General features: G+C 36.5%; 2 protein-coding genes across 5 annotated transcripts; one reads left to right on the forward strand and one right to left on the reverse strand.

Moving 5' to 3' along the window:
• Window positions 1-411: 411 nt before the first annotated feature.
• LOC117334923 (protein mono-ADP-ribosyltransferase PARP16-like) lies at window positions 412-12247 on the reverse strand. Of its 3 annotated transcripts, none has more exons than XR_004534255.1 (7): window positions 11961-12247; window positions 9472-9615; window positions 8105-8308; window positions 6896-7064; window positions 4153-4306; window positions 877-1116; window positions 412-741 (listed from the first exon to the last, which is right to left on the reverse strand). XR_004534255.1 is itself a non-coding variant. In XM_033894773.1 (7 exons), the coding sequence occupies exons 1-6, from the start codon at window positions 12129-12131 to the stop codon at window positions 963-965; spliced, it is 996 nt and encodes a 331-aa protein (XP_033750664.1). In that variant the 5' UTR covers window positions 12132-12247; the 3' UTR covers window positions 412-876; window positions 922-962. The 3 variants fall into 3 exon arrangements, 2 of the variants coding, with proteins under 2 accessions (XP_033750664.1, XP_033750663.1); XM_033894773.1 differs by having other exon boundaries at window positions 412-876; window positions 922-1116; XM_033894772.1 differs by having other exon boundaries at window positions 412-1116.
• A 595-nt stretch (window positions 12248-12842) lies between these two features.
• Window positions 12843-21311, forward strand: LOC117334963 (adenylate kinase isoenzyme 6-like). 2 transcript variants are annotated; one of them, XM_033894832.1, is made up of 4 exons: window positions 12843-12864; window positions 18527-18678; window positions 19275-19420; window positions 20893-21311. In XM_033894832.1, exons 1-4 carry the CDS (start codon window positions 12849-12851, stop codon window positions 21077-21079), a joined length of 501 nt encoding a protein of 166 aa, XP_033750723.1. In that variant the 5' UTR covers window positions 12843-12848; the 3' UTR covers window positions 21080-21311. The 2 variants fall into 2 exon arrangements, with proteins under 2 accessions (XP_033750723.1, XP_033750722.1); XM_033894831.1 differs by lacking the exon at window positions 12843-12864 and adding an exon at window positions 15567-15633.
• Window positions 21312-27791: the final 6480 nt, after the last annotated feature.

The following is a 27791-nucleotide window of genomic DNA, read 5'->3' on the forward strand; positions in this document are numbered from 1 at the left end:
CCGCCCCTTTGGCCCCTTTGGGGTCAGAGCCACCATTTATGCAAAATCTGTTCCCCTTCCCCCAAGGATGTTTCTGACCAAATTTGGTTCAAATCCATTCATAACTTTATGACTAGTAGCGATTCAAAGGAATTATTTCTATTTCCTGTATTGGGCCCCGCCCCTTTGGCCCCTCGGGGGTCAGAGTCACCATTTATGCAAAATCTGTTCCCCTTCCCCCAAGGATGTTTCAGACCAAATTGGGTTCAAATCCATTCATAACTTTATGACTAGTAGCGATTTAAAGGAATTACCTCTATTTCCCCTATTGGGCCCCTCCCCTTTGGCCCCTCGGGGGTCAGAGTCACCATTTATGCAAAATCTGTTCCCCTTCTGCCAAGGATGTTTCTGGCCAAATTTGTCAAAATCCAACAAGAACTTTTTGACTAGTAGCGATTTGAAGCAAATGTTGACGGACGACGGACGGACGACGGACGCTGCGCCATGACATAAGCTCACCGGACCTTCGGTCCAAGTGAGCTAAAAAGGAGTGCAGCAGTGTCACATTATATTCCTCTCAACCAAGTTTCATTATGTTCCGTCAAACACAACTTTCCTTTGTCACCTTGAATGTATGTCAAGGTCATATGAACAAACTCGGTCATCCATCATCCCAGCATGCTACTGGTCCAATATCTGGTCCAATATCTGGAAACATTGACATCAGATGGACACCTGAAAGGCATCGGACGGCACCCATAGCATTGATCATGTCCTTCAGACAGCCATCGGATGACACCCATATACCATTGATCATGTCCTTCAGACAGCCATCGGATGGCACCCATATACCATTGATCATGTCCTTCAGACAGCCATCGGATGGCACCCATATACCATTGATCATGTCCTTCAGACAGCCATCGGATGGCACCCATATACCATTGATCGTGTCCTTCAGACAGGCACACTAAAAATCAGGATTACTTAGATTTCCAGAATTTGCGGAGATGATACTGGAACGCCCTGGAGTTGTAGACAGCCACAAGTACCAACAGTAGAACATAAAGTACAATCATCAATATAAATCGGTGTTGATATAACCAGCTGTTGTGCCACCGTTGTGTTCGAATTGGACTGCAATAAAAGTCAAACAAAAAGTGGATCAAGCTCTACAAGGATATACATCAGGTGAAGTGTAAAACTGAACGTATTAACCTTGACCTTAAGTCGTTAAGTGTGCATTTGACCTTAGTTTGGTAAATATCAATAAAAATATTTTGAGCCGTTAAAGAGATAAGTTGTAAAAAAGAATTTCATTTCAAAGGTGGCCCAATGTCATATTGGCCTACAGATTTTCAATACATGACCACTTAATCATAATATGGGGAATTTCATGTTATTCTTCTCTGGTATTGAAATATGATTTGAATTAAATTCTGCTGGGAGAATATTGTTATTCATTAAGGGCTAAGCACATGTATATATGCTTCTAATACAAATCCCATGTAGACTTGTAATATCTACAGGCGAACCTCGTCTGTATCACAAGGTTTGGTAAGATAACTTAAAATATGAGTTGACTGAAGTCATTGATTTTCCGACATATACATCTCACCTACATACAATGTATCGACCATCGATACATCTCACCTACATACAATGTATCGTCCATCAATACATCTCACCTACATACAATGTATCGTCCATCGATACATCTCACCTACATACAATGTATCGACCATCAATACATCTCGCCTACATACAATGTATCGACCATCGATACATCTCACCTACATACAATGTATCGACCATCAATACATCTCACCTACATACAATGTATCGTCCATCAATACATCTAACCTACATACAATGTATCGTCTATCAATACATCTCACCTACATACAATGTATCGACCATCGAAACATCTCACCTACATACAATGTATCATCCATCATTATATCTCACCTACATACAATGTATCGACCATCAATACATCTCACCTACATACAATGTATCGTCCATCAATACATCTAACCTACATACAAAGTATCGTCCATCAATACATCTCACCTACATACAATGTATCGACCATCGAAACATCTCACCTACATACAATGTATCGACCATCAATACATCTCACCTACATACAGTGTATCGTCCATCAATACATCTCACCTACATACAATGTATCGACCATCGATACATCTCACCTACATACAAAGTATCGTCTGTCAATACATCTCACCTACATACAATGTATCATCCATCATTATATCTCACCTACATACAATGTATCGTCCATCAATACAATCACCTAAATACAATGTATCGACCATCAATACATCTCACCTACATACAATGTATCGACCATCAATACATCTCACCTACATACAATGTATCGACCATCCATACATCTCACCTACATACAACGTATCATCAATCAATACATCTCACCTACATACAAAGTATCGTCCATCATTATATCTCACCTACATACAATGTATCGACCATCGATACATCTCACCTACATACAATGTATCGACCATCGATACATCTCACCTACATACAACGTATCATCAATCAATACATCTCACCTACATACAAAGTATCGACCATCAATACATCTCACCTACATACAGTGTATCGACCATCGATACATCTCACCTACATACAATGTATCGTCCATCAATACATCTCACCTACATACAAAGTATCGACCATCGATACATCTCACCTACATACAATGTATCGACCATCAATACATCTCACCTACATACAATGTATCGACCATCAATCCATCTCACCTACATACAATGTATCGTCCATCAATACATCTCACCTTCATACAATGTATCGACCATCAATCCATCTCACCTACATACAAAGTATCGTCTGTCAATACATCTCACCTACATACAATGTATCGTCCATCAATACATCTCACCTACATACAATGTATCGACCATCAATACATCTCACCTACATACAATGTATCAACTATCAATACATCTCACCTACATACAAAGTATCGTCCATCAATACATCTCACCTACATACAAAGTATCGTCCATCAATACATCTCACCTACATACAATGTATCGTCCATCAATACATCTAACCTACATACAATGTATCGTCCATCGATACATCTCACCTACATACAATGTATCGTCCATCAATACATCTCACCTACATACAATGTATCGTCCTTCAATACATCTCACCTACATACAATGTATCAACTATCAATACATCTCACCTTCATACAATGTATCGACCATCGATACATCTCACCTACATACAATGTATCGTCCATCAATACATCTCACCTACATACAGTGTATCGTCCATCAATACATCTCACCTACATACAATGTATCGTCCATCAATACATCTCACCTACATACAATGCATCGACCATCAATACATCTCACCTACATACAGTGTATCTTCCATTCATACATCTCACCTACATACAATGTATCGACTATCAACACATCTCACCTACATACAGTCTATTGACCATCAACACATCTCACCTACATACAATGTATCGTCCATCAACACATCTCACCTACATACAATGTATCGTCCATCAATACATCTCACCTACATACAATGTATCGTCCATCAATACATCTAACCTACATACAATGTATCAACCATCAATACATCTCACCTACATACAATGTATCGACCATCAATACATCTCACCTACATACAACGTATCGTCCATCAATACATCTCACCTACATACAATGTATCGTCCATCAATACATCTCACCTACATACAGTGTATCGTCTATCAATACATCTCACCTACATACAATGTATCGTCCATCCATACATCTCACCTACATACAATGTATCCTCCATCAATACATCTCACCTACATACAATGTATTGTCCATCAATACAGCTCACCTACATACCATGTATCGACCATCGATACATCTCACCTACATACAGTGTATCCTCCATCAATACATCTCACCTACATACAATGTATCGTCCATCAATACATCTCACCTACATACAATGTATCGACCATCAATACATCTCACCTACATACAGTGTATCCTCCATCAATACATCCCACCTACATACAGTGTATCTTCCATCCATTCATTAACCCACGTACGGATTACAGAACATTCTATAAATGATTACCTTTTTGGTTGAGATGTTTTCTCCACGTAGAGCAGGAGATACTTTACACGAAGCATGTCATTGTTCTGTACGATATAATACTTCTCGGGAACGTCCCCACCTTCACTGTTGGCAGCATAGGCACGTGTCTTCTTTACTCGTCCATTGCTACCATCTAAGTTGTAATCAGGTGTGAAAAGAAGAAAAAAAATTACAGTTGTTAACGGTATCAATTGTCATTAAAGCTTTTTGAGTCCTTAATATGTTCAACTAATTTAAAATGTACATAAGATTATTAAGGCATGTCAGTTTTATTTACTTTATCTGTAGTTCATAGGTCTCAAACAAAAAGATATATCTAATTTTCATTAAAACCAACCCGTTTTGAAAATTCACCATTAACTTGTCACAGTCCAAACCTATTGTATACTGTAATATTCAGTAATTCGTCTATAGCACCTACATGTGTATATACCTATCAGCAGGATCTCTTGACACTCCTGAGAAATCCCAGAAGGCTATTACAGACTGTTTTATTTATCAATATTGTTGGACTAGAGATGGACAGAGTCAGAGGTCGTGATTTTAATGTGGGATAAACTCAGAGAGCTAACAGATATTAACCCAAATGGTCACCTATCAGTAAGGCAAGTGACCCTTTACTTTTTAAGGTCATCTGACTGTTCTCCATTTGCCCACTTTTTAAAGTTCAAAGAAAAGTGTTGATATAGGAGAACAAAGGAAAACCAATTATAGTCTGTTCCATTTTAATTTTACCTGTGTTTTACCTGTAGTCATTTACCTGTGCTACCTGGAGAAAGTGGGGAAATAGAGATATCTATACCTGTGACATGTAACATTAATATTACATTAATTTCATTTTATGGAAAATATTATAATACAAATGCGTTCATTCATTTAAGACACATTTTACATAACATTACAATATGTTACTTTAAATACATTATGTGATACATAACTACAGTTACATATCAATACATTTTAATGAATTTTTTTTTTTTTAGAAAGAATACATGCAATGAGTACTAATGACATAAAACTAAATCATACAACGACAGACATACAAATTGTATATAGATAATACATTTCAATCAGCAACATATATCACCAAGAAAGCACTAAATACATTAATTTCATTTTTTATGGAAGATATTACACTACAAATCCCTTCATTCATTTAAGACATATTTTAGATATCATTACAATATGTTACTTTAAATACATTATGCGATACATATCGACTACAGTTTCATATCAAAACATTTTTATTAAACATTATTTTACCATATACATGTAAATTTCATGAGATGGAAACAATTCATTTAACTTTTTTTTTATATAAAAACATATCTACATTTGTACAACATCTAAGATACAGTATATATGGCAATATTATTAATGTCATTACAGTTCATACACAGGTTTCTTCCCTGATTTTTATCTTTACTCAAGTGAAGAAGGTGTGATGCTGCGTCGGCGGGCTGAAGGGGAGGTTGTAGTTCGTCATGGTTATCTTCAGAAGGGTGAGGAATCGGGTGTATGTCTGCTGGGTCTTGCTAGGCAATAAAGTGTAGACTAGTGGGTACATCTGTCCGTCTATGTCTGCATAGATGGTATAAATCTGGTAGAAAAGCTTGGGCAGGTTTCAGAAGTTTCAGAAGTTTTTTTATTTGACACTAAGATCATATATACCATACATGAGCAACACCAGAATATACACAAATAATTAACATTCGACAATAAATCGCACTGGTATAGTTAACATGGAGACCGAAATGTTTGCATAATAAAGGTGAAGAATGTTCCGTCGCAGTAGATGGTGTCGGCGTTGGCGAGGTCAAATAAGCTGTCCGTGGTTGGAAAGCTGATGATCCGCGAGTCATCGATCTCCATCATTCAGTCATTAATATTATTGGACATTGTTACATATGATCATTGAAAATTGGTGAAATTTTATTGTTATTATAAGTAATGATAAAATGATTATTAAAAAAATCTTTGATTTTAGGTAATTATAAAGTTCATTATAGTCTATAAATGCAATTAATATATATATATTTTGTAATTTATTGCATTTTGTTTCAATTATAAAGTTTTTCTTGATATGTACATCCTATAGGTATAAGTTACCATCATGATATAATCAGGTAACAGGTGAAAAACACAGGTAAAAAACACAGGTAAATTTAGGTTAACTACTCTGAATTAGACTATAATTCTTGTCACAACACTTCCCTCATTATAGGAATTTAAAAAGTGGGCAAATGGAGATACAGCCATCTGACCATTGGGTCAGGTGATCTATAGCCATCGTGTATTGTCACTTGTTGTGTGTCATCCATAAACTTGATATTTTTAGATAGCCCTGACCAAGTCAGTGTTATTATTTTTGGGTTGGTCTGAAATCCAAGACCAAGGTCTTTATCTTAAACACACTTTAGAAATTCTTTTTAAGTTTGACCAGTTGGATTTAGCTCAAACTTTCTTGAAATAATCTTGATCATTTGATTGTCCTGATGAATTGATTTTATTGTTCTGGTTTGTCCAAAGCCGAAGATGACTGCCATGGCCACAATCTTGAAAAAACTCTGTACCACAATATACTACTACTACTAGTGAGTGTGTATACTACCAAGTCCACCACCCATTGCATATTAGAGCGATAAATACATGTACAATGTATCTCTTACAAGATAAGAAGTATGGTAGAAAATGGAGTGGTTAATTTCTATATTGGCCTTACCCTCTTTCAGTTGACACTTCACAGAATTGTCATCAATAATTTCACACACTGCCACACAGCTAAGCTTGTGACCAAGACAACTCTTTTCCCATCCCAGGCCTGTGGGGCTGTAGAGGAGGGAAACTGACAGTTCACTGGACAGGTAAGTACCCTCACCAAATACAGAGGTCTGTAACAAATTAATGTGCATCTATACATCCATTTCTATCAGAGACAAGGACAATTTTTCATTATCTAATTGATAAAAGATGTATTTTGTTTTGAATATATATTTAGGTTTAAGATTCTAACATTTGGAAAAGTTGTTTATACTATATATAATATTTATCCTCAAAAAAGCCCCATCCCTTAGTGTTAAAATTTAGTACCATGTTTATCCTCAAATCAGCCCCCTCCCTTAGTGTTAAAGTTTAGTACATAATTATTTACCCTCAAATAAGCCCCCTCCCGCAGTGCAAAAGTTAAGTACAGTGTTTATTCTCAAACAAACCCCTTTCCTTGTGGCAAAGTCTAGCACTGTATTTATCCTCAAATAAGCCCCCTCCCCCAGTGCAAAAGTTTAGTACAGTATTCATTCTCAAACCAACCCCTTCCCTTGTGTAAAAGTTTAGTACAATATATCTATCCTCAAATAAGCCCCTCCCCTAGTGGCAAAGTCTAGCACTGTATTTATCCTCAAATAAGCCCCCTCCCACAGTGCAAAAGTTTAGTACAGTATATATCCTCAAACAAACCCCTTCCCTTGTGTCAAAGTTTACAACCATATTTATCTTTAAGTAACCCCCCCCCCCCCCCCCCCCCACCCACCCACCCCACCTCCCCAAGTGTCAAAGTCTAGTATCTTGAATTTATTCTTACATATGCCCCCTTATGTAAAGTATCACTTTTTCGCAATTGTTGTAAAATGAATTAAGTTTACATTTATCTCATACAATTCTATACATTACTTCACTGGAACTTTACACTTGGGGCATGAGTTCTCTTGGATGAGATGGTGCATCTTGTACCAAAAGTAGGTCCCTCTGACCTACATTTTGACCTTTGACCTATATCTGGTGAATAACTGTAATTCGTCAAATAGTCATCCTGCTATTACATTTTCTTCAGAAATTCTGACAAATTACAAGTATTAAGGGGTTTCTGCTGTGTAAGCTATAGTTCTGTGTTTAGCAAGGGTTTATGAAAAGTGTAACTTTCTTGTTTAATTACCTTGTTCATATGAGAAGCCAAACCATTATGCAGAATAGAATGAAAGTTTTCCAGTCGACTACCATGATAGGCAAACATTGTTTTTCTCTGGCAACGAGTCTCCTTGAATTTTGCTTCATCAGCTTCACTAGGTATCACTTCAAACACAAAGTCTGGGTTGGTGACTGGTACCGTTTCTCCAGTTTGCTTCCTTATCTCTTCAAACTGTTATAAATATATATATATTTTATTTAATTTAAACTTTGTATTTCTAAAAAAAATCAATATATCCTATAATAATACAACTGAATTTTCTCTGCAGCTGGAAAAAAAGATTCATCATTACATCAATGTTCATTTAAAAAAAATTATCTGAACAAGATTTGACAAATCTATAAAGGGCATATTTGTCTTAGAAAAATATCAGGTCAAAACTTTTTTTGTTTTATAAAAGGTAAAAATTGTTTGGTTTAGGAAAACTAAAAATGTTTGGTCTTAAAAAAGGTAAGAATTATAAGTGCAGGTAAACAACAACATTGCATGATAATTTATATATAAAAACATCAGCAAAGTTCAAAATATTTGAATGAAAAGAGAAGTCATATGGTGACATCCATCCAAGATTCTGCTGTGTACACACATATAGGAAAGGGGGAATAACTGCCATAACAAGAGGTCCAGAGGGCCTGCATCATTCACTTGGATATTTAAGTATTACATACTTTAAGTTCTTTAAAAATTGTTCCCTTTTACCAAGGATATATCCTGCATGCCATATTTGATTGCAATCCTAGGCCTTTTATCCATACATATGAAGATCTGTGAAAAATGTTCCATTGTCCATATTTGGCTTTACCCAGGTATTTAATCTCCTCCATTCAACAACGTTTGAAAACAATTCAAAATCCATAAAACCATAGAGAAGAAATTCTTATTTATTCCTCTATTGGACCTTGCCTGCCACCCACTGAAGAACTGAATCCCCTGTATATACATTTTTTTCAGATAATGCTTCTTCTTAAAGACCAAACTTTATCATTTGTATCAAGCCATAAAAGAAATAATCAATTTAAGAAATTATCTTGATTTTCTTTATTCAGTCCCACCCCTTCTACCCCTGGGAATCAGAATCACTATTTGTGAAAATGTTCCCCCTTCCCCCAAAGACATTTCTGACCAAATTTGGTCAAACTCCATTCAGTTATTTATGATATGACTAATACTAGTAATAGCAATTATAATTTAATACTAATAGGAAATGTTAATGGAAACAGACGACATTAGCTGCACCATGGCAAAATCATAAGCTCGTGATCCTTCATCAAGTTAGTAAACATAATAATTTGACATAAAATTATCAGTTTTCACTGAAATGACAAAATAATTACCTGTGAGGATTTCAATGTCCGTATAGAAAATGAACCTCTCTCCAATATCCAACATATTAGATCCTGGTTTAGATTGCTGTCACCAGTACAAATGCCATTGGAAGCTAGATATCTCAATGTAGGCATTTCTTCAACAGTCTTTTCCTACCAAGTAAAATATTTCATAAGTAATCATGGAATTTTATTTCTTCAACAGTCTTTTCCTACCAAGTAAAATATTTTATCATTAATCAGGGAATTTCATTTGATTACCTAGTCAACTTGATTCGTTAAGAACTGGCAGTGAAACTGTGAATTAATGAGATGTCCCAAGAACAGAATCAATCTGACAAAAGATCATGAGGACTTTGGTTTGGTTTGGTTTATTTTGTTTAACGTCCTATTAACAGCTAAGGTCATTTAAGGACGGCCTCCTGTGCGTGCGACATGTATGCGTGTGTCGAGTGCGTATGTGTGTTTTGGGAGGCTGCGGTATAATCGTGTTAAGTCTCCTTGTGATAGGCCGCAACTTTTGCCGATTTATAGTGCTATCTCACTGAAGCATACTGCCAAAGACACCCAGCAGCACACCCCAACCGGTCACATTATACTGGCAATGGGCGAACCAATCGTCCCACTCCAAATATGCTGAGCGCTAAGCAGGAGTAGCAACTACCATTTTTAAAAAGACTCTGGTATGTCTCGGCTAGGGGACAGAACCCAAAACCTTCCTCACAGCGGCGAACACTCAACTAAAGGCCGAAAGTGAGGCATTGTCAAGGGAGACATTAGGAAGAAGAAAGTTGTTAAGAAAGAAGAGAAAAGATAAGATCCCAAGTTTAGTCGCCTCTTACGATCATGCAATGGGGGCAGCAGGTACAATTCTTATGCCCTACCTGCAGGGCAGGATCATGAGGACTACATGTATGACTGATCAGCGATAATTTGCTTTCCCCTTTGTTGTGTAGGTAATTGTGTGTCAAGTACTAATTACAATATACATCTTATTTGCACAAACATATGACTTTGGCAGTGGAGATATTCATACATGATAAATATAAGAAAGCTAACTGTTGGTCAGGCTTCATTTTAAAATACAATGTTGAGGTCTTGAACAAGGCTGGTATCCTATTTTGTTTGCAAAACCTTTATAGTGTAAAATGAAATAAATATCTCTTATAATTATCGTGTCCCGAATCAAAAACACAGAGAAGTAGTCATAGGCCAGATGCAGGTCAGTGCTGATAACTGCATTAATTCGATTAATATAATAAGTGAAATGATATACAGCATATGTTTGCACATCAATATTATAACTATTGTAAGTGAGTTTATTTTTGAAATATTCTAAATCTGCTTATTCTATGAATTCATTAACTTCCATAATGAATTGCTTCATATATATATACAAAACATTATTCTATTAATATATATATCATCTCTGGATCCTGACCGATCAAATTGGACTTCTCCAAACCTAACCCTCTTTAAACCGGCGAAATGTTCATGTCACAAATTATCATTTTAGAAAAGTTCCACTGTACTGTATATATAATAGTTGCAATGATGTAGCTCTGGATTACAGACAGACAATTTCTGACAGATAGTCATAGCAGTGTAGGCAGAGTATGATTACTTCCAAGTTCTTCTATAAATGAAAACATGGAGCAGCTAGGTTGGGGAAAAAACGCCAACTTGTGTATAATATGTTAATTTGCGTATTCTACGCCAGTTTGAGTACGGATTTGTCACTAAAAATAGACAATATCAATTAAACAGTAAATTTTGAAATGTATTTCTTAATGGCGATTTAATTCATGACAAGGTAAGAAATATTTTACTAAAATATATTTGCTGAAAGTGTTGTCTTATACCTAGAACTTGATGTTACATTACCAGAAGTATTGCATCAATTTTACTTTCCAACATGCAAATAATTTTTTTTTGCATTCCTATGATGTTTCATGACTAAATAAATGCGACTTTTTTATTTAAAAAAAAAAGTTAACTTTAGAGTGATTTTGGCTATTTTTAGTACCAAACTATACTGTACCTCAGCAGAGACATATATAGATACATTGTATATATACAAATGTATGTCTCTGACCTCAGTTGGCGTATAATACACAATGTTGTGTATTATACGCGTATGCATATTGGTGGTTTTCTCCAACCTGTGGAGTTCTACTACACTCTTTGATGTTGCGAAGATTTTGGCATTAAGAAATTTGGAATGATAACACTTAAACACCTACAATGGACCTTGATCACCAGTAGCCTACGGTACTCTCAAGCACGTTAACCTATACGAGGATATTGAATTTTAACTCTGCAGGTCAATTATATAAATATAATTATATCTTAGATCTACATTACTAGATAAAATATTGCGTACAGTGAGAGGTTATATAGAAATCTAATTTAACATGTTGAATAATAATTTGCTAATCAACAATCGAACGTAGACATCTAGGATAATAAATATTAACAAAAGATCCAAAACCACTTACCAGCAAAGCCATATCCTTCTCTCCATCTTCTTTACTGAATGAGGATGGAAAAGGCTTTAATAAGGAATCAAATTTGTAACTTTTCAGTGCTGCAACGAAAAAACTCACAACAAGATCAGATGCTAATTGGTCGTCTGCTATCTTCTGCCTTAAACTAGTTCCTGATTCCATTGTTGCATTTTAAAAACAAACGTCCAATTATGTCTATACTGTGCGTTACAAGACATGAAAAACTCGTGACGTTGCGATAGACTTGTAACATTTGTTTTCTTCCTGTTTCGGTTTTAAACTTCCGGCAAATTATAGTACTGCGGTAGGGGTAAAATTTGTACGCCAATCCTAGGCCTGGTCCCATCCCGTAATGTGCGCGTAGAAGTGTGACGGCCTATATGTCTCGTGATGATTTGTACGCCGATCCCGTTATACGTGTGCACATGACACACATATTAAAAATACAAGGTAGTCTTAACTAGAACAGTTAACACAGAAGAAAGAAAATCAATCCGGAAAATATTACTGCGTTTACTTTAGTTGACAAATGCTTTTCTTATATATTACACCCTTACAGATAAAGATTTGGTCATAGCAAAAATGACGGCGCTGCATGTTTAGCAGCACAAACTGCTCCCATGCACCATCCTCCATATCAATGATAATTGCTTAATAAATGCTTAATATTGCCTTTGACATTCTTGTTTCATCAAGTTATGAAAACATGATACAATGTATATACACTTTTTTATTACATTGTAGAGATCTACCAAGAATATTGACAACATTGTCAAATAAAGAATCCCTGGTCTTCTGCAATTTGCAACACCGGAATGGAAAATGCTCTATTATATGTACCTAGCTACCTTGCTGTCCACATGATTTGCATTTAATTACATGTATGTCATGAACCGTAAGTACAACTGTATGGTAGCCTTATCGTTTCCCCTAGCTCCCATGTATAAATAGGGTGGTTTTTGTCTGTTTTTACACAGTGGGTGCAACATTATGAGATATGAATGACCGAATAAATGAGCAGTTCTTGTCTCTCGCCTAGTACGGATTTCCATTCTTGGTGGAAGTGGATAGCATTTTAATCAAGGTTTGTTTGTTTGTTTGTCCTTCTTCTTTTTTTCAGTAGTGTTCCCATAATAGAAGAATCCGTCTAAGAGGCTATTGGTTTTGTACTTTGTTTTGAGTCTGATTATATCGGGAACAAAGCCTGTCGTTCAGATTCAGATTTAGAAAAATAAATAAATTTGGAATCTCCTCTGTGCAAGCGGTTCCAAAACAAGAGTTTACATTTATTCACAGTTACCCCACTTACTGAACCATCAAAGTATGCGATGACATTTATCCTAAAATTGTAATAGAGGTTCGAATCCTAATAGGGGCGATGCACGCTGGGTTTGCTGTCCCCATACAGGCACGGTGTTTTTTTGGAGACAGACTGGTACTGACCGCGCAGCTGAGCTGTTGTAAAATCTTCCCGATTTCTTTCTCTAGCGGCTCGATTTCTGTAGTCGCAGGAATCAGTGTATCGAGTCTGTATGCTAGGACTGGCATTACTTAGTCCCCAAGAAGGTGGATATTGGTTGTCGGATGAAGGCCGTTTTCCCGCGCATCCCTGTCTGCAGCAGCCTGCAGAGTGTCTCCTGTTTAGTACATCGCTCTGCATGGTGGATACCACTGGCAGAATAGGGATTGCATGACAGAGAACCCCAGTTAAGATAACCGGCTGTATCATTGACTATTCTTGACAATGTACAGCAGTTTCTGAAGATCACCCGGTGGATTCAAGTAGATCTTATTCAGACAATTCCGCCCTGATGGACACCTTTCTGTGTGACAAATTAGCCCGAAAGCTTATTACCCCACTTCAACAGAGTGAATGCTTATTCGTTTAGATCGTGGATTTCAGTTAAGGGTTTTCCTTACACTTCCGTTAGGAATAACTTCCTGTCTACAGATTATGCTCAACCATGTCAAAGGCTACCCATGTGTCGGAGAGCGCGATGCAGGTACTGTTAACCTAACCAATGCTTTCTAGCATCGCTTCACAGTGTAACGGCCAGCTAGGATGGAGGGTTACCATTTTAGAATCCTTGCTTGAAATTGTTTCGACTGGGTAAGAATGCGTTTTGTACTCTGTACTTCCGGAGCAATTTAAAGTCTTCAACATGGACCAGGAGTACTGAGATTCCTAGCAATTCAAAGACTTTGAACGCAACCAGGAGTACTGTGAATCCCCTATAGTTGACAGCGTAAACAATAAACATTCCAAATGTCTGACCTTCTCTCTGTAGGTTTTGATTTTTATTTATTAACAGTGAATTAATTATCAACACCCAATGAATATTGTGACGACTGTACAGATTCCCCCGAAGACGAAAAACATTTCTTTTTGACCTGTCCAAAATATAACAACTTGCGTATGAAATTGTTAAGAAAAACTTGCAACGAATTGGCTCCAAATGTAAATCCAGATCTCATTGTAAATCTTATGCCTGATCTCCTTTTAAACATTATATTGCATGGCTCCGACAACAATACCGATTCCTCAAACAAAAACATTTTTGACTTTGTATTTGATTATATTGTTGATTAAAAAAAGGTTCTAATTTCATCTTATAACACCCCCCCCCCCCTCCCACACCTTCACTCTCTTTGCTTTACCACTTTCCCTCTATCCTCATCCTTCCTCTCCACCTCATCTTCTTTATGTATGGAATGTATGTGTGAGTGAGAGAGCGTGTGTTATGATTACGTCTTGTACATACTGTATTGTTTTATGTGTTGAGGAGAGCATCTCGTAGCCCTAGGGCTGTTTGTGATCCTCATTAAACAAATAAAGAATTAGAATAATTGTCGGTAGTGTGGCATCTTCAAAAGTTATCACGAAGTATTGCAAGCAGACATTCGGAACATCGGACAAAGACATCATCTTTGAAACGCACGAGCAGCTGGAATTGTTGTGCGACATACGTACTTGGTATGTCAATGAAACGTTAAAAGTTAAGTTAAGAACATAAACATTAAAACAATAAGTCGTAATTCGTTACCTGTGTCGTCATAATATTGCTTTTCATTATCATTTTTACTATAATGATACTTTAAGATTTTATGTTCTATGAACATCCATTAAATAAAGTTTTCAATGATGACACGCTGTCAAACGTCTTATTAGATGAAGGTAAAACCTTTGTACAATGTATATTAAGTGTATGATAAAAACCCACAGAAGCAAACAAACGAACATAAATTAATTAATTAAATGATAGTTGGTTGGTTGGTTGGTTTGGTGGATGGATGGATGGATGGATGGATGGATGGATGGATGGATGAATGAATGAATGAATGAATGAATGAATGAATGAATGAATGAATGAATGAATGAATTAATTAATTAATTAATTATTAATGAATTAATTAATTTTAATTAATCAATTATCTAAATGTGGCTGTGAAAGGTCTTGGTATAAAAAAAAGTTCGTGGCGAAAAATCTGACCACGGACTTGTTACATCTAATTTATGTCAATGACATCCGACAAATTCCGGAAACACGGACCGGGGTCGGGAACAGCGTACGAGATCACATGTATATCTCAGCCTACTGCGCATGATTTTGACAAACAAACAGCATGGCGGCACAAGCACATGGTCCGAACATATTGATTACAGGTTATAATATGTTTTCTTAATTTATATAATGTACGTTAACGGGTCTGTTTACACATTCAGACGAATCATACTCAAACTGTTGAGTTTTCTCAGGTAGAAAAAAGGCTAGACGTTAGACATTTTGAAGCACAGGTGTGATTTCAGATTTTTTGGAGGCCTCTAATTTGCTAATACTGAACGTGTATGTAGTGTTGTTATGTACCTTATGATGGCTTATCTACTGCTAAACTTGCTGGATAACCTTGAAGAAATTGATACGTTGATGAACTGATGATTTAAATTCAGTAGATTTTCAAGCATTTTTTTCTAGAAATTTGCTAATATTTGATCAAACTTTAACATTGCATACATACAATGTACATACAGCTACATTACTGTACTGAAGTACAGTAAGTAAATATAAGAAAAGTGATCATTCTGAATGAAGTTTTATCAATTTTTTTAAACAGATACGTCTTCACATTAAGCAGATACAAAAATGTACTGTACACTGGCGATCCTCATCACCAATATCGTTAAGACATAATATAAATTACAACTTCTGTTTGTTTTAGGCATTAATTAGCCCGAGTTTTCTCTGGCCCTGCTGTCACCATGTCAGGTGTATGGCCAGAGCACACTACTATATGAAAACGTGGAATTATCTGACACTGTTTGGTGTCGCTAAGAATTTGGTGCAAATACAATAAAATCAGATGTGGCATTACATCTACCTTACATATATGGATAAATGAGATATTTATTTACCCCAGAACACCCATTTAGTCCCATCTAGGTGTTTTATTCTGTCCGTATAGCTTTACGCTAGTCAAAAATCCGTAATGTTGACCCGCCATATTGTAAATGACAGTTCGACTAACCACCCGAATCGGAACGCAATTGACCGAAAAGACCATGCACATATGATTTATTGTGTTTTTCTTCTTGCATAGTTTAAATAAAGAAAATTAAGCTATTATTTCCCAAAACCTGTTATATTAAATTCAAAAATTCATTATTTATAAACTGTAAGGGGTAAAATATATTAAAATAAATGTTTTGTTTTTTCCTTTTTCGCTCCATCGCGCACTGATTAGAGTAATTAGGTCGCCCGCGACCTACATAGTTAGCAATATGGCGTCGAGTAAAGTATGAAATTTTGACTAGCATAAAGCGAGGGTCTATTCGGACGGCATAAAACACCTAGATTGGACTAAATGGGTGTTCTGGGGTAAATAAATATCTCATTTATCCATATATGTAAATGTTAGGTAGGTGTTATATCACACCCGATTTTATTGTATTTGCACCAAATTCTTAGCGACACCAAATGGTGTCGGATAATTCCACGTTTTCATATAGTAGTCAGTGATTTTTCAGCCTATATAAATAGATTCGGGTACCGATCCCATTCCCAATGAGATTTCATCAAAAAAAATCCCAATTGTCCAGCCGAAATTCCCAAATAATTACCGATTTCAATTCCGGATATTTTGACCCCGTCGCTATTTTTGCCATTAGTATACAAGTAATGTGCAAACGCTTGGGTGATCACGAATCGCCATAAAATGGCGGCCTCACATAATGGCAAGTACTACGCAAAGAAAATACGATTATCCGACAGCAAGGGCTCCAAAACCCTGACTGAACTATTTAAACCCAAAACACCAACACAGACGGCATTATCAGAACCCATAGTACATGCCATCCATTCCACTTCCGATTGTTGAGACAAAGCCTGCTACGTCGGTATCTTCGCCACCTTCAGTCGCCGAGCTGGACACCGACTGTCAAGTCAACATGGGTCTACTTAAAGGAAAACCAAAATCAGGTTGACGCCTTTTGATGAGAATTAATTTTGAGGGACCAGAACACTTGTCCGCAGAGGACCTCGGATCTCTGATCCTCTTGTTCAAAAACAAAAAAGACAGACAAATACCCTTGTAAACACTGTCACAACAAAATAGAAAAAATAAAACCAAAGTGATCTCCATTAAAATTTTAATTGTTCGTTTATTGTTTTAATGTATATAATAATTTATTTGTAATTCAAATTTACAATTTTTAAATTTACAATTTTTCTCAAAAATATCATTTTCCGCGTTAGATTTTCCCAATTTCCAGGAAAGTTATTTTTCCCAAAAAAGGCTGAAAAATCACTGGTAGTGTGCTCATGGCCCTACACCAGACATGGTGACAGAGCCAGAGAAAACTCAGGCTAGCATTGCATATATATATATATGCCTTTCCCATGGTCATCATATGGCTTAGTAGTTTCAGAATGTAAACATGTAGTTTCCAAGTTCAAAATTTGATTAATAATAGTGTAGCGGAACTGGACTGGGTCGATTGTCGACGACCTGCAGTTAGCTCAATTGGTAGAGCATTCAGTCTGGCCATGCATTTTTCCTCTCCTAATATAACAGAATAGGTATGTCTACTTTTAGAAGCCCTCTAAATCATTAAGCCATTTTTGGGTAAACTCAAAACTGATCTTTAAATCTTTGATTTATGTTGCACTGTTTTGCTATTCATTGATTTCATTCCCATTTAGTGATCACTTGACTAAGTGGTATAATCACAGAGTCACTAAATGACATCACCTATACAGCTAGCTATTCAAAAGTTGTTAAAAGTGATATTACTTAGAAATTTGAATAGGTGATGCTATTATGTAAGTGTCTGATATCACTTAAATAACCTTGGTTGTTTAAGTGATGTCACCCATTTAAAACTTTTAAGTGATATCACTTAGTTGTTTTATTGATATCAAGAAATCATTTGAGTTCATTTTTTATACAAGAAAGCATGCATTTCTCTTTGGCATTGGATTATATTTAATTAGCGTATACACTGTTTTATATTCTACCTTGTGGTACTCTTGTTAGTGACTTTTATTCTTTTCCTTCTTTAGGTACTCCTGGAACAGGAAAGTCAACACTGGCTTCTGAAATATGTCAGCGAGCTGCTTTAAACTATGTTAATATTGGAGAGGTAGCAAAACAAGGAGACCTGTATGAGGGATGGGACCACATATACGAGTGCCAGATGATCGATGAGGACAGGGTTTGTTGTTGTTTTTTGTTTTCAAATCTCAACCAAATCTTTGAGCTATATGTTGTTTTCTGAAAACTCTTGTTCCTTTAACCAACTTCTTCTCAGAAACCAAAAGTCCTGGATTAATTGTGATATTTTTGTGGTAGATTCCTGGATTGGAGACATAAAGTTTCAGTGTTTTGATGCTTTTATTTTACTGGTTTCCAAATTGCCATCATGATTAGAATCTGTATCATTCCAGTGATATTAAGCTTGGAGCCTGTGTTATTACTTTTCATAGTTCATAACGGGTACATTTCTGATTGGGAAAGTTTGGGTCCAATTTTGGAAAAAAGTATGAGACAATTAAAAATATATAAGTCCAATTTTTAATTGGGAATGGTGCCTCATACTGAACCCTACAGATACTTTGTAAAAATCTCTCTCTAGGCACATGTATAAACATTGATCTGTTCTTTGCTCTAGTTACAAAATAATTTTTTCCTACTTGAGCGTTTTACTATTAAATTCCCTGGTATCTGTTTTTGAGAATCCAGTATGAAAAAATCTAAATGATATATTCCTGGTGATGTTGTAACTCAGTCTGGTTACATTGAATGATTCAGGTGATTGATGAGTTGGAGGAAAAGATGGGCCAGGGAGGCAACATTGTTGACTATCACAGCTGCGAGTTCTTCCCGGAGAGGTGGTTTGACATCGTCTTTGTTCTGAGGACAGACAACACTATCCTCTATGACCGATTGGAAACGAGGTACATGTATAAATAGTGTCTATTCAATTTTCTAAAAATGAAAAAATGAAGCCATAATAAACCCAAGATGTTTTTAAAATTCATTTATTCAACTTTAGAGTTATTTCCCTAAAAACTGGATCTATATATATTTTACACAAGAATATCAGAGATACTATGATTTTCCGTCTATAGCTATTCCTTTTTGGAACTACAGTGGAACTTCGTTAACTCGAAGTCGACGGGACCACGAAAAAACTTCGAGTTATCCGAGTGTTCGAATTAAGCAAGTTATCATTTTTGGTGAAAAGTTTGGTCAATATTTGTCAATATTATATAATCATTATAACTCCGCTCTGTCGCTCATCAGTTTCGTGTGAAGACTGGTCAATACATGTAAATATATATGTAATGTTTCGTTATGTCACTTGTAATTTGGTGTAGTTTTGCCGATATACAGTCACGATAAAGTTTCTTTCACTTAGTCACTTCAATAACGATCTGATGTGCAAGTCATGCTTGCAAAAGGTAAACGATAAAACGGAATTCGACAAAATAACAAGTTATTCATGTCAAATCAAATAACCGTTTAAGTTTAACACAGATTGCATGCAAAACGTAACCGAACCACTACCTTTTATTGGACATATAAAATACTGTTTGATCGGCCTACTTACTTTTAATTGATAACCACGCCATTTCCATGTGTATTAGCACCGGAAGTTGGGCTGCGCATGTGCATATAAAATGTTACTGTGACTGAGTTGGCGTTTTATCCGATTTAATAGACAGCACTGACCGTTACAGTCGTACTCTGAACACCTCGGCAGTAATTACGCTATTGTTTCAGCAGTTTAAAGATTTAATTGGCGCCGGTGACGTTTCATTTCTACACCTGTAAAAACATCAGCCGGGTAGATCTACCGGTGTGTCAGAGATTAGTTCCGCTTGAGTGAGCGGGTAGATGAGTTGTTGACTATCGTGTGTACTAATATCGGCGACCGCCTTAGGAAATTACCTGGTGTAAGTAAAGCAGTACTTTTTATCACCAAGACTTGTTGTTATAAGATTCAACCGACAATTTCTTTTATGAATTTATGAAACTGCCGATATGTTCAGTATTACAAACGGAATTTAGCTCTTAAAAAATGTCGGCGTTTACCACCGATCGACGAAAATTATACTTCGAGTTATTCGTTCATTTCAAATAGGATTTTTATTGTTGGGACCAAATTTTCACTTCGTATTATCCGAGTTTTTCGAGTTATCCAAGTTCGAGTTTTCCGAGTTTTTTTTACTAAGATAAAGAGAGAATTCGGCCGGGACCGACGATGTACTTCGAGTTAAGCGGGGTATTCAAGTTATCCGAGTTCGAGTTAACGAAGTTCCACTGTATTTTACAAATGAAGATAGGTCATACCCAATATGTACTAAACTAGCTCAGTGTGTTATCTTGTTACATATGGATAACTCAATTTTCTTTTACAATTTAGGGGCTATAAGGGGAAGAAACTGGAAGACAATGTGCAGTGTGAAATATTCCAAACTATCTTAGAGGAAGCCAGAAACTCATACAAAGAAGAAATCGTACATGAACTTTTCAGTAACACGCCAGAAGAACTAGAAGATAACTTAGAAAAAGTGTTATCCTGGATTGAGCATTGGAAGGTCATTCACTAGCAACAATAATGTTGATAGTTGTCATTTTATTGTGTTAATTGTTTGTCTAATTTGTGTATCCCTTGTACTGATATTGTCAAATGACCTTTATTGCTTTAGACCGGTTGGGAATTACCTAGTAAGTAATGAGACAGTCTCAACATAACAATGGAGTGCACTAAAATTGGTAAAATTAGTATGTTTGATTGATAGCTGCAACTCTTTCGGTGATTATAATAAACTATTGTTTGAATATTGTTTTCATTTTTAGCCCAATATATTTGATTGTGAGCTATGCCAATGATGAGCTATTCAAATTTTCTTCGTCTCTGGTCCGTCTGTTAGTAAACAATCCTTATTATCACTATTCTATAAGAAGTACTGGAAGGAATATTTCTCAAGATTGATTTGTAGGTTCCTTTAGATTCCTAATGTTCTCATTTAATTTTGAGTCTGTCAAGGAAAACAAAATGGCTAACAGGTGGCCATCTTGGATTTCTACAGTTGATATTTGCTATTTCTTGAGAAGTACTGGAAGGATACGTGTATCTATCATGCTTGATATGTTGTTTACCCTCAGTCCCTTATTGTGATTAGAAAAACTAAATATTCGACTGGTAGCCGTCTTGAATTTTAACACTGTTTAATACGAAGATGACTGCCTGTCACACATTTTGTTCAACAGTTGAAATTTACTAAGGGGCCAAAGGGGCGGGGCCCAATAGGGGAAATAGAGGTAGTTCCTTTAAATCGCTACTAGTAATAAAGTTATGAAAGGATTTGAACACAATTTAGTCAGAAACATCATTGGGGGAAGGGGAACAGATTTTGCATAAATGGTGACTCTGACCCCCGAGGGGCCAAAGGGGCAGGGCCCAATAGGGGAAATAGAGGTAATTCCTTTAAATCACTACTAGTCATAAAGTTATGAAAGGATTTGAACCCAATTTGGTCAGAAACATCATTGGGGAAAGGGAACAGATTTTGCATAAATGGTGACTCGGACCCCCGAGGGGACAAAGGGGCGGGGCCCCATAGGGGAAATAGAGGTAATTCCTTTAAATCACTACTAGTCATAAAGTAATGAATGGATTTGAACCCAATTTGGTCAGAAACATCATTAGGGGAAGGGGAACAGATTTTGCATAAATGGTGACTCTGACCCCCGAGGGACCAAAGGATAGCATTGTTTGAGATTGACAAATAAAACAAATTGAACGTGAACATTATTTTGACATTTGGTCTAATCCAACCAGGTGAGCGATACAGGCTCCATGGACCTCTTGTTATTTAGGTTGTCTTGTTATCTAACGGTTAAAATAAAATGAGGAAAGAAGGTAAAAGTAGAAGAAATATAAGTCTTTCATAGAACCAATAAAGATCAGTCTTTCATAGAACCAATAACGATCAGTCTTACATAGAACCAATAAAGATCACTTTTACATAGAACCAATAAAGGTAAGTCTTACAAAGAACCAATAAAAATCAGTCTTACATAGAACCAATAAAGATCAGTCTTACATAGAACCAATAAAGATCAGTCTTACATAGAACCAATAAAGACCAGTCTGACATAGAACCAATAAAGGTAAGTCTTACATAGAACCAATAAAGATCAGTCTCACATAGAACCAATAAAGATCAGTCTTACATAGAACCAATAAAGATCAGTCTGACATAGAACCAATAAAGAACAGTCTTACATAGAACCAATAAAGATCAGTATGGCATTGAACCAATAAAGATCAGTCTTACATAGAACCAATAAAAATCAGTCTTACATAGAACCAATAAAGATCAGTCTCACATAGAACCAATAAAGAACAGTCTTACATAGAACCAATAAAGATCAGTCTCACATAGAACCAATAAAGAACAGTCTTACATAGAACCAATAAAGATCAGTATGGCATTGAACCAATAAAGATCAGTCTTACATAGAACCAATAAAGATCAGTCTTACATAGAACCAATGAAGATCATTCAATGGTGGATGCTCTGATTTGAACAATTTGTATACCTACCAAAAAAGTCACCAATTTCGTAGCTTCAAATAGGAGCCTAGTGCAAATCATCAAAAAATGAAAACTATCAGAATAAAAGCTCTTTATAATCATGTATATTATTACCATAGCCAAAAGAGATGTGAATTGTAATCAAATATACAGGTGCTAAATCCAAAATTGTGATGTTTTATGAAGAGGAAACTTGATTGTAAAATACACAGAATTTACACTGTCTCAATTTTTGAGGGCATTTGAATTCCCAGCCTGTTAAAGTCATGTTATGGATGCTATACTATTAAAGGCAGTCAAATGGTTTCTTTGTTTGGTGTTAAACTTTCTCTTTTTGCCTGGAATTTGATCCCCAAAATATAGCAGATTATAACCCTCTTAGCGATTTTTAACTCGCCATCATCAAACAGAGGGCAATTCAATCGCCCATGATCTGTCGTCATATCCATAAATAATCACTATTATTGCTGAGAAGTACTCGTAGCTTCCCCTGGGTCCCTAGTTGTGCCCATTCAAATTTGAATCTTCTCAGAAAACCAAAAGGGCCAACAGATAGTCATCTTGGATTATGACAGTTGGGTTTTTTTTAAGGATATTTCACAGGTAGGTTATATTATGCACTGCTATGACAGATGTTTTGGGGTATATTAACAACAAGACCTGTAGGTTCTACACATATGTTGGCAAACGTGGGAATAAGACTTTTTACAGAGCTGTCGGTCAGAGCAGTGGACTTGTAAACCTCCCTACAATCAAGAATCCAGCAGATGGGCAACTAGGGCTTCAATGACTGATGACAGATTACAGTATGTGGTTGAACGGGCTGAGGAGACTCCAAGTAATAGTTTTAATGGTACCAGTTCTAAAGACAAGAGTCATCCATTGGTGAACCCAGATGATGATGGGTCTGGAAAGATGTTATTACCTCTTAAAAATCTTCATTCAAACAAAATCTTTGCGAACAATTTGAAAAGTTTTCTTGATGGCAGAAGCTAACAGATACTATAGCATTCCTCAAATGTTTCAAAGCCAGACGAGTAGGTTGAGACTGACATCACAACGGTTTATAATAAAACAGTCACAGAAGTTCATGTTTCCAGAGGAAGGGACGAGTATTAAAAACGTTGGTGGGAATTTGAATAAGAGTGATCTCCCCTTGGAAGAAACAAGTCCTGTGATTCTACACAGCAGGAACCATTTATGAAAATTAATCGTGCTCCACTACCATAAACCTCTACATCACTAAGGCTGGCACATAAATGATGGTTCTCTGTGGAATAACAATTTTTGGATTGTGGGAGTCACAAAGCCTTGTCTCTTAAAGTTATTCATCACTGTGTCACCTGTCAAAATCTGTGTGGTCTTTGGAACACCAGCCAATATTAATTTACATTGATAGGTGTAGATGCCTTTTGACAGTGGTTGGTGTTCATGACAAAATCACGAGGTGATTTTGCGAACTCAAAGTGATTGGCAGCTCACTTTACATGTTTGACATCTCGCCCATTACACATTGAGATTCAAGAGATGAGCAGCTCTTCATTAATAAATACACTGCATTGCTTTGTGGCTCTAAAGGGCAAAGTAAAAGAATTGTGTTAAGATTGTGACTCCAACTTTGTGGATGTAACTAATGACTCGATGAATGTGATGGACTGCAGTCCTGTGTCCAAGTACCTCTACAACTCTGACATTGTTAGGAAGCTCTTTGTGCCCTCCTCTTAGTTACTTTTAATGTAATTTATGGCAGAGGAATTTACAACCCATCACACCGATATCAATTGACCTAGAATCTCCACAGATCCCACTGCTTCTGAATAAAAAAGAAAATACAGGGCAGAATGATCAATTTTTTATGTGTCTTTCTATGAAAAAGACAAGGAACATTGGAGAAGAGCTCTGATCCAATCCAGTATTTTCTGGAGGAAGTGACACAAAAGGCACTCACATAGACCTCGCACGCAATGACTGGCCCCTTGGAATTGTGTTGAATGCAATTTATAGTAAGTCTAAGGAAAAACTTCAGGAGGCAGAGGTTTGTGTTATGAGAAGTGGCAAGCCAACATTACTTTATACTTACACACGGGTACCCGAAAACAGAGATGGTTATCCTTGTTGAGAATAGAGAACAATCAATCCAGGGGACATAATTGAGAATTCGTGAAATAATGTGGTTCGTAATAACTGTTTTGTTAATATTTTTCTAATAAAGGATATCTTGTGAAATCAGATGTGAAGTTTGCTGATAAGCAGCTCTTAGTATAAAAGTTACCTCCCTTTGTATGTAGAATGGAATGTGGTGTATGATTCGTTGTGACCTAAAATTAACTCCATTGTTGTCTCTAGATCTATTCAGAAGATTTGCCAGAACACATGTTGTGACAGAGACAAAGTTCATCCTTTGTTACACAAACCTCCCCAGAATTGCAATTTGCATGTTATTTTTGTTTAGATTGGTAAAATGTGTTATCAAATTTTGTAACCAACCTACTGCCTATCGGGCATTAATTTTGTGCCACTATCCTATGAAGTATTTTTTATAATTAGTTGATGATAGTTGAAACATGTTTCTATGTTTATTATAAAAAAATTTTTGTTGCTTTTTAATCTCATTATTAACAGTCTGTCAGTGCTAATAACGAGTAGTACATAATCAAGGCTATCAGTATTGTTCTCCATATAGTACGCTAGCCCATCTCCTTATGTAGTGCCAATGTCGTAGGTGTATGTTTTTGGAGCAGGCTGTCATAAAGCAATTGTATCTTACTATGGTTTTATTGCTCAGTTGTGCTATGCCTTACACAGTCGATCTGGTGTGGTTACAGTGTAAGTTTAGATAGGAATAAGGTATTTTCACTCAATTACATAGATTTTTCTATCTAGAATATCAGAATGATTCATGTTGATTGATAGACCATGTTTAAAAATGAGGTCATGTTGTCATAATAATCAAATAAGTTCTTTCCATCTGTTTCAGTTATGATTGTAATATTTGAAATAATTGTAAGGATACTTGTTGTAATAACAAGAGTCTACGTATTTGATTTTAATCAATGATATTTGTAAATGGTTTATTAGAATACTACATGTGTATCATGTCAATGTTGAGATGATGTTGAATCTTGTTCTTTGTATGCTTATATAATTACATTGTATAAAGACTTGAACATCCTTTACATATCTATAGTGTTACTGTCAGAATGAAATAAACCTTTGATGGTACACAGTCTGTCATCATTCCCTGAGTTAGTTGTTATACTGGGTACCTAAGTGTTACTAGATTATCACAGAGATATTACCATATTTTACCAGGTATAAAACCAAGGAAGGTTATTACACTGAAAAAGGGAAAGGGTAGATACTTGAACCTACAAATGTAGCACCCGTTATTTCCGGAGGTGATGTTATACCGAATACATATCACCAGATACCTGTGGATGTGATGTTATACCGGATACATATCACCAGATACCTGTGGATGTGATGTTATACCGGATACATATGGCCAGATACCCGTGGAGGTGATGTTGTACCGGATACATATCACCAGATACCTGTGGAGGTGATGTTATACCGGATACATATCACAAGATACATGTGGAGGTGATGTTATACCGGATACATATCACCAGATACCCGTGGAGGTGATGTTATACCGGATATATATCACCAGATACCCGTGGAGGTGATGTTATACCGGATACATATCACCAGATACCCGTGGAGGTGATGTTATACCGGATACATATCACCAGATACCCGTGGAGGTGATGTTATACCGGATACATATTACAGATACCCGTGGAGGTGATGTTATACCGGATACATATGGCCAGATACCCGTGGAGGTGATGTTATACCGGATACATATTACAGATACCCGTGGAGGTGATGTTATACCGGATACATATCACCAGATACCCGTGGAGGTGATGTTATACCGGATACATATCACCAGATACCCGTGGAGGTGATGTTATACCGGATACATATCACCAGATACCCGTGGAGGTGATGTTATACCGGATACATATCACCAGATTGCCGTGGAGGTGATGTTATACCGGATACATATCACCAGATACCCGTGGAGGTGATGTTATACCGGATACATATCACCATATACATGTGGAGGTGATGTTATACCGGATACATATCACAGATACCCGTGGAGGTGATGTTATACCGGATACATATCACCATATACCTGTGGAGGTGATGTTATACCGGATACATATCACAGATATCCGTGGAGGTGATGTTATACCGGATACATATCACCAGATACATGTGGAGGGGATGTTATACCGGATACATATCACCAGATACCCATGGAGGTGATTTTATACCGGATACGTATCAACAGATACCGGTGGAGGTGATGTTATACCGGATACATATCACCAGATACCCGTGGAGGTGATGTTATACCGGATACATATCACCAGATACCTGTGGATGTGATGTTATACCGGATACATATCACCAGCTACCTGTGGAGGTGATGTTATACCGGATACATATCACCAGATACCTGTGGAGGTGATGTTATACCGGATACATATCACCAGATACCCATGGAGGTGATGTTATACCGGATACGTATCAACAGATACCCGTGGAGGTGATGTTATACCGGATACATATCACCAGATACCCGTGGAGGTGATGTTATACCGGATACATATCACCAGATACCCGTGGAGGTGATGTTATAC

The sequence above is a fragment of the Pecten maximus genome, chromosome 9 (genome assembly GCF_902652985.1).
Source record: "Pecten maximus chromosome 9, xPecMax1.1, whole genome shotgun sequence".
NCBI classification, from domain to species: Eukaryota; Metazoa; Mollusca; class Bivalvia; order Pectinida; family Pectinidae; genus Pecten; species Pecten maximus.

Bases quoted from the DNA above. Each gene is read 5' to 3' on its own strand.
- LOC117334923 (XM_033894773.1), bottom strand. From the start codon at position 12,131: ATGGAATCAGGAACTAGTTTAAGGCAGAAGATAGCAGACGACCAATTA. The intron at 9,616-11,960 runs GTAAGTGGTTTT...TTTACTTGGTAG, and splicing joins AGAAGGATATGGCTTTGCTG to GAAAAGACTGTTGAAGAAAT. The intron at 1,117-4,152 runs GTAATCATTTAT...CTTTTATTGCAG, and splicing joins AAAACATCTCAACCAAAAAG to TCCAATTCGAACACAACGGT.
- LOC117334963 (XM_033894831.1), top strand. From the start codon at position 15,594: ATGGCGGCACAAGCACATGGTCCGAACATATTGATTACAG. The intron at 15,634-18,526 runs GTTATAATATGT...TTCCTTCTTTAG, and splicing joins TCCGAACATATTGATTACAG to GTACTCCTGGAACAGGAAAG. The intron at 19,421-20,892 runs GTACATGTATAA...TTTACAATTTAG, and splicing joins TATGACCGATTGGAAACGAG to GGGCTATAAGGGGAAGAAAC.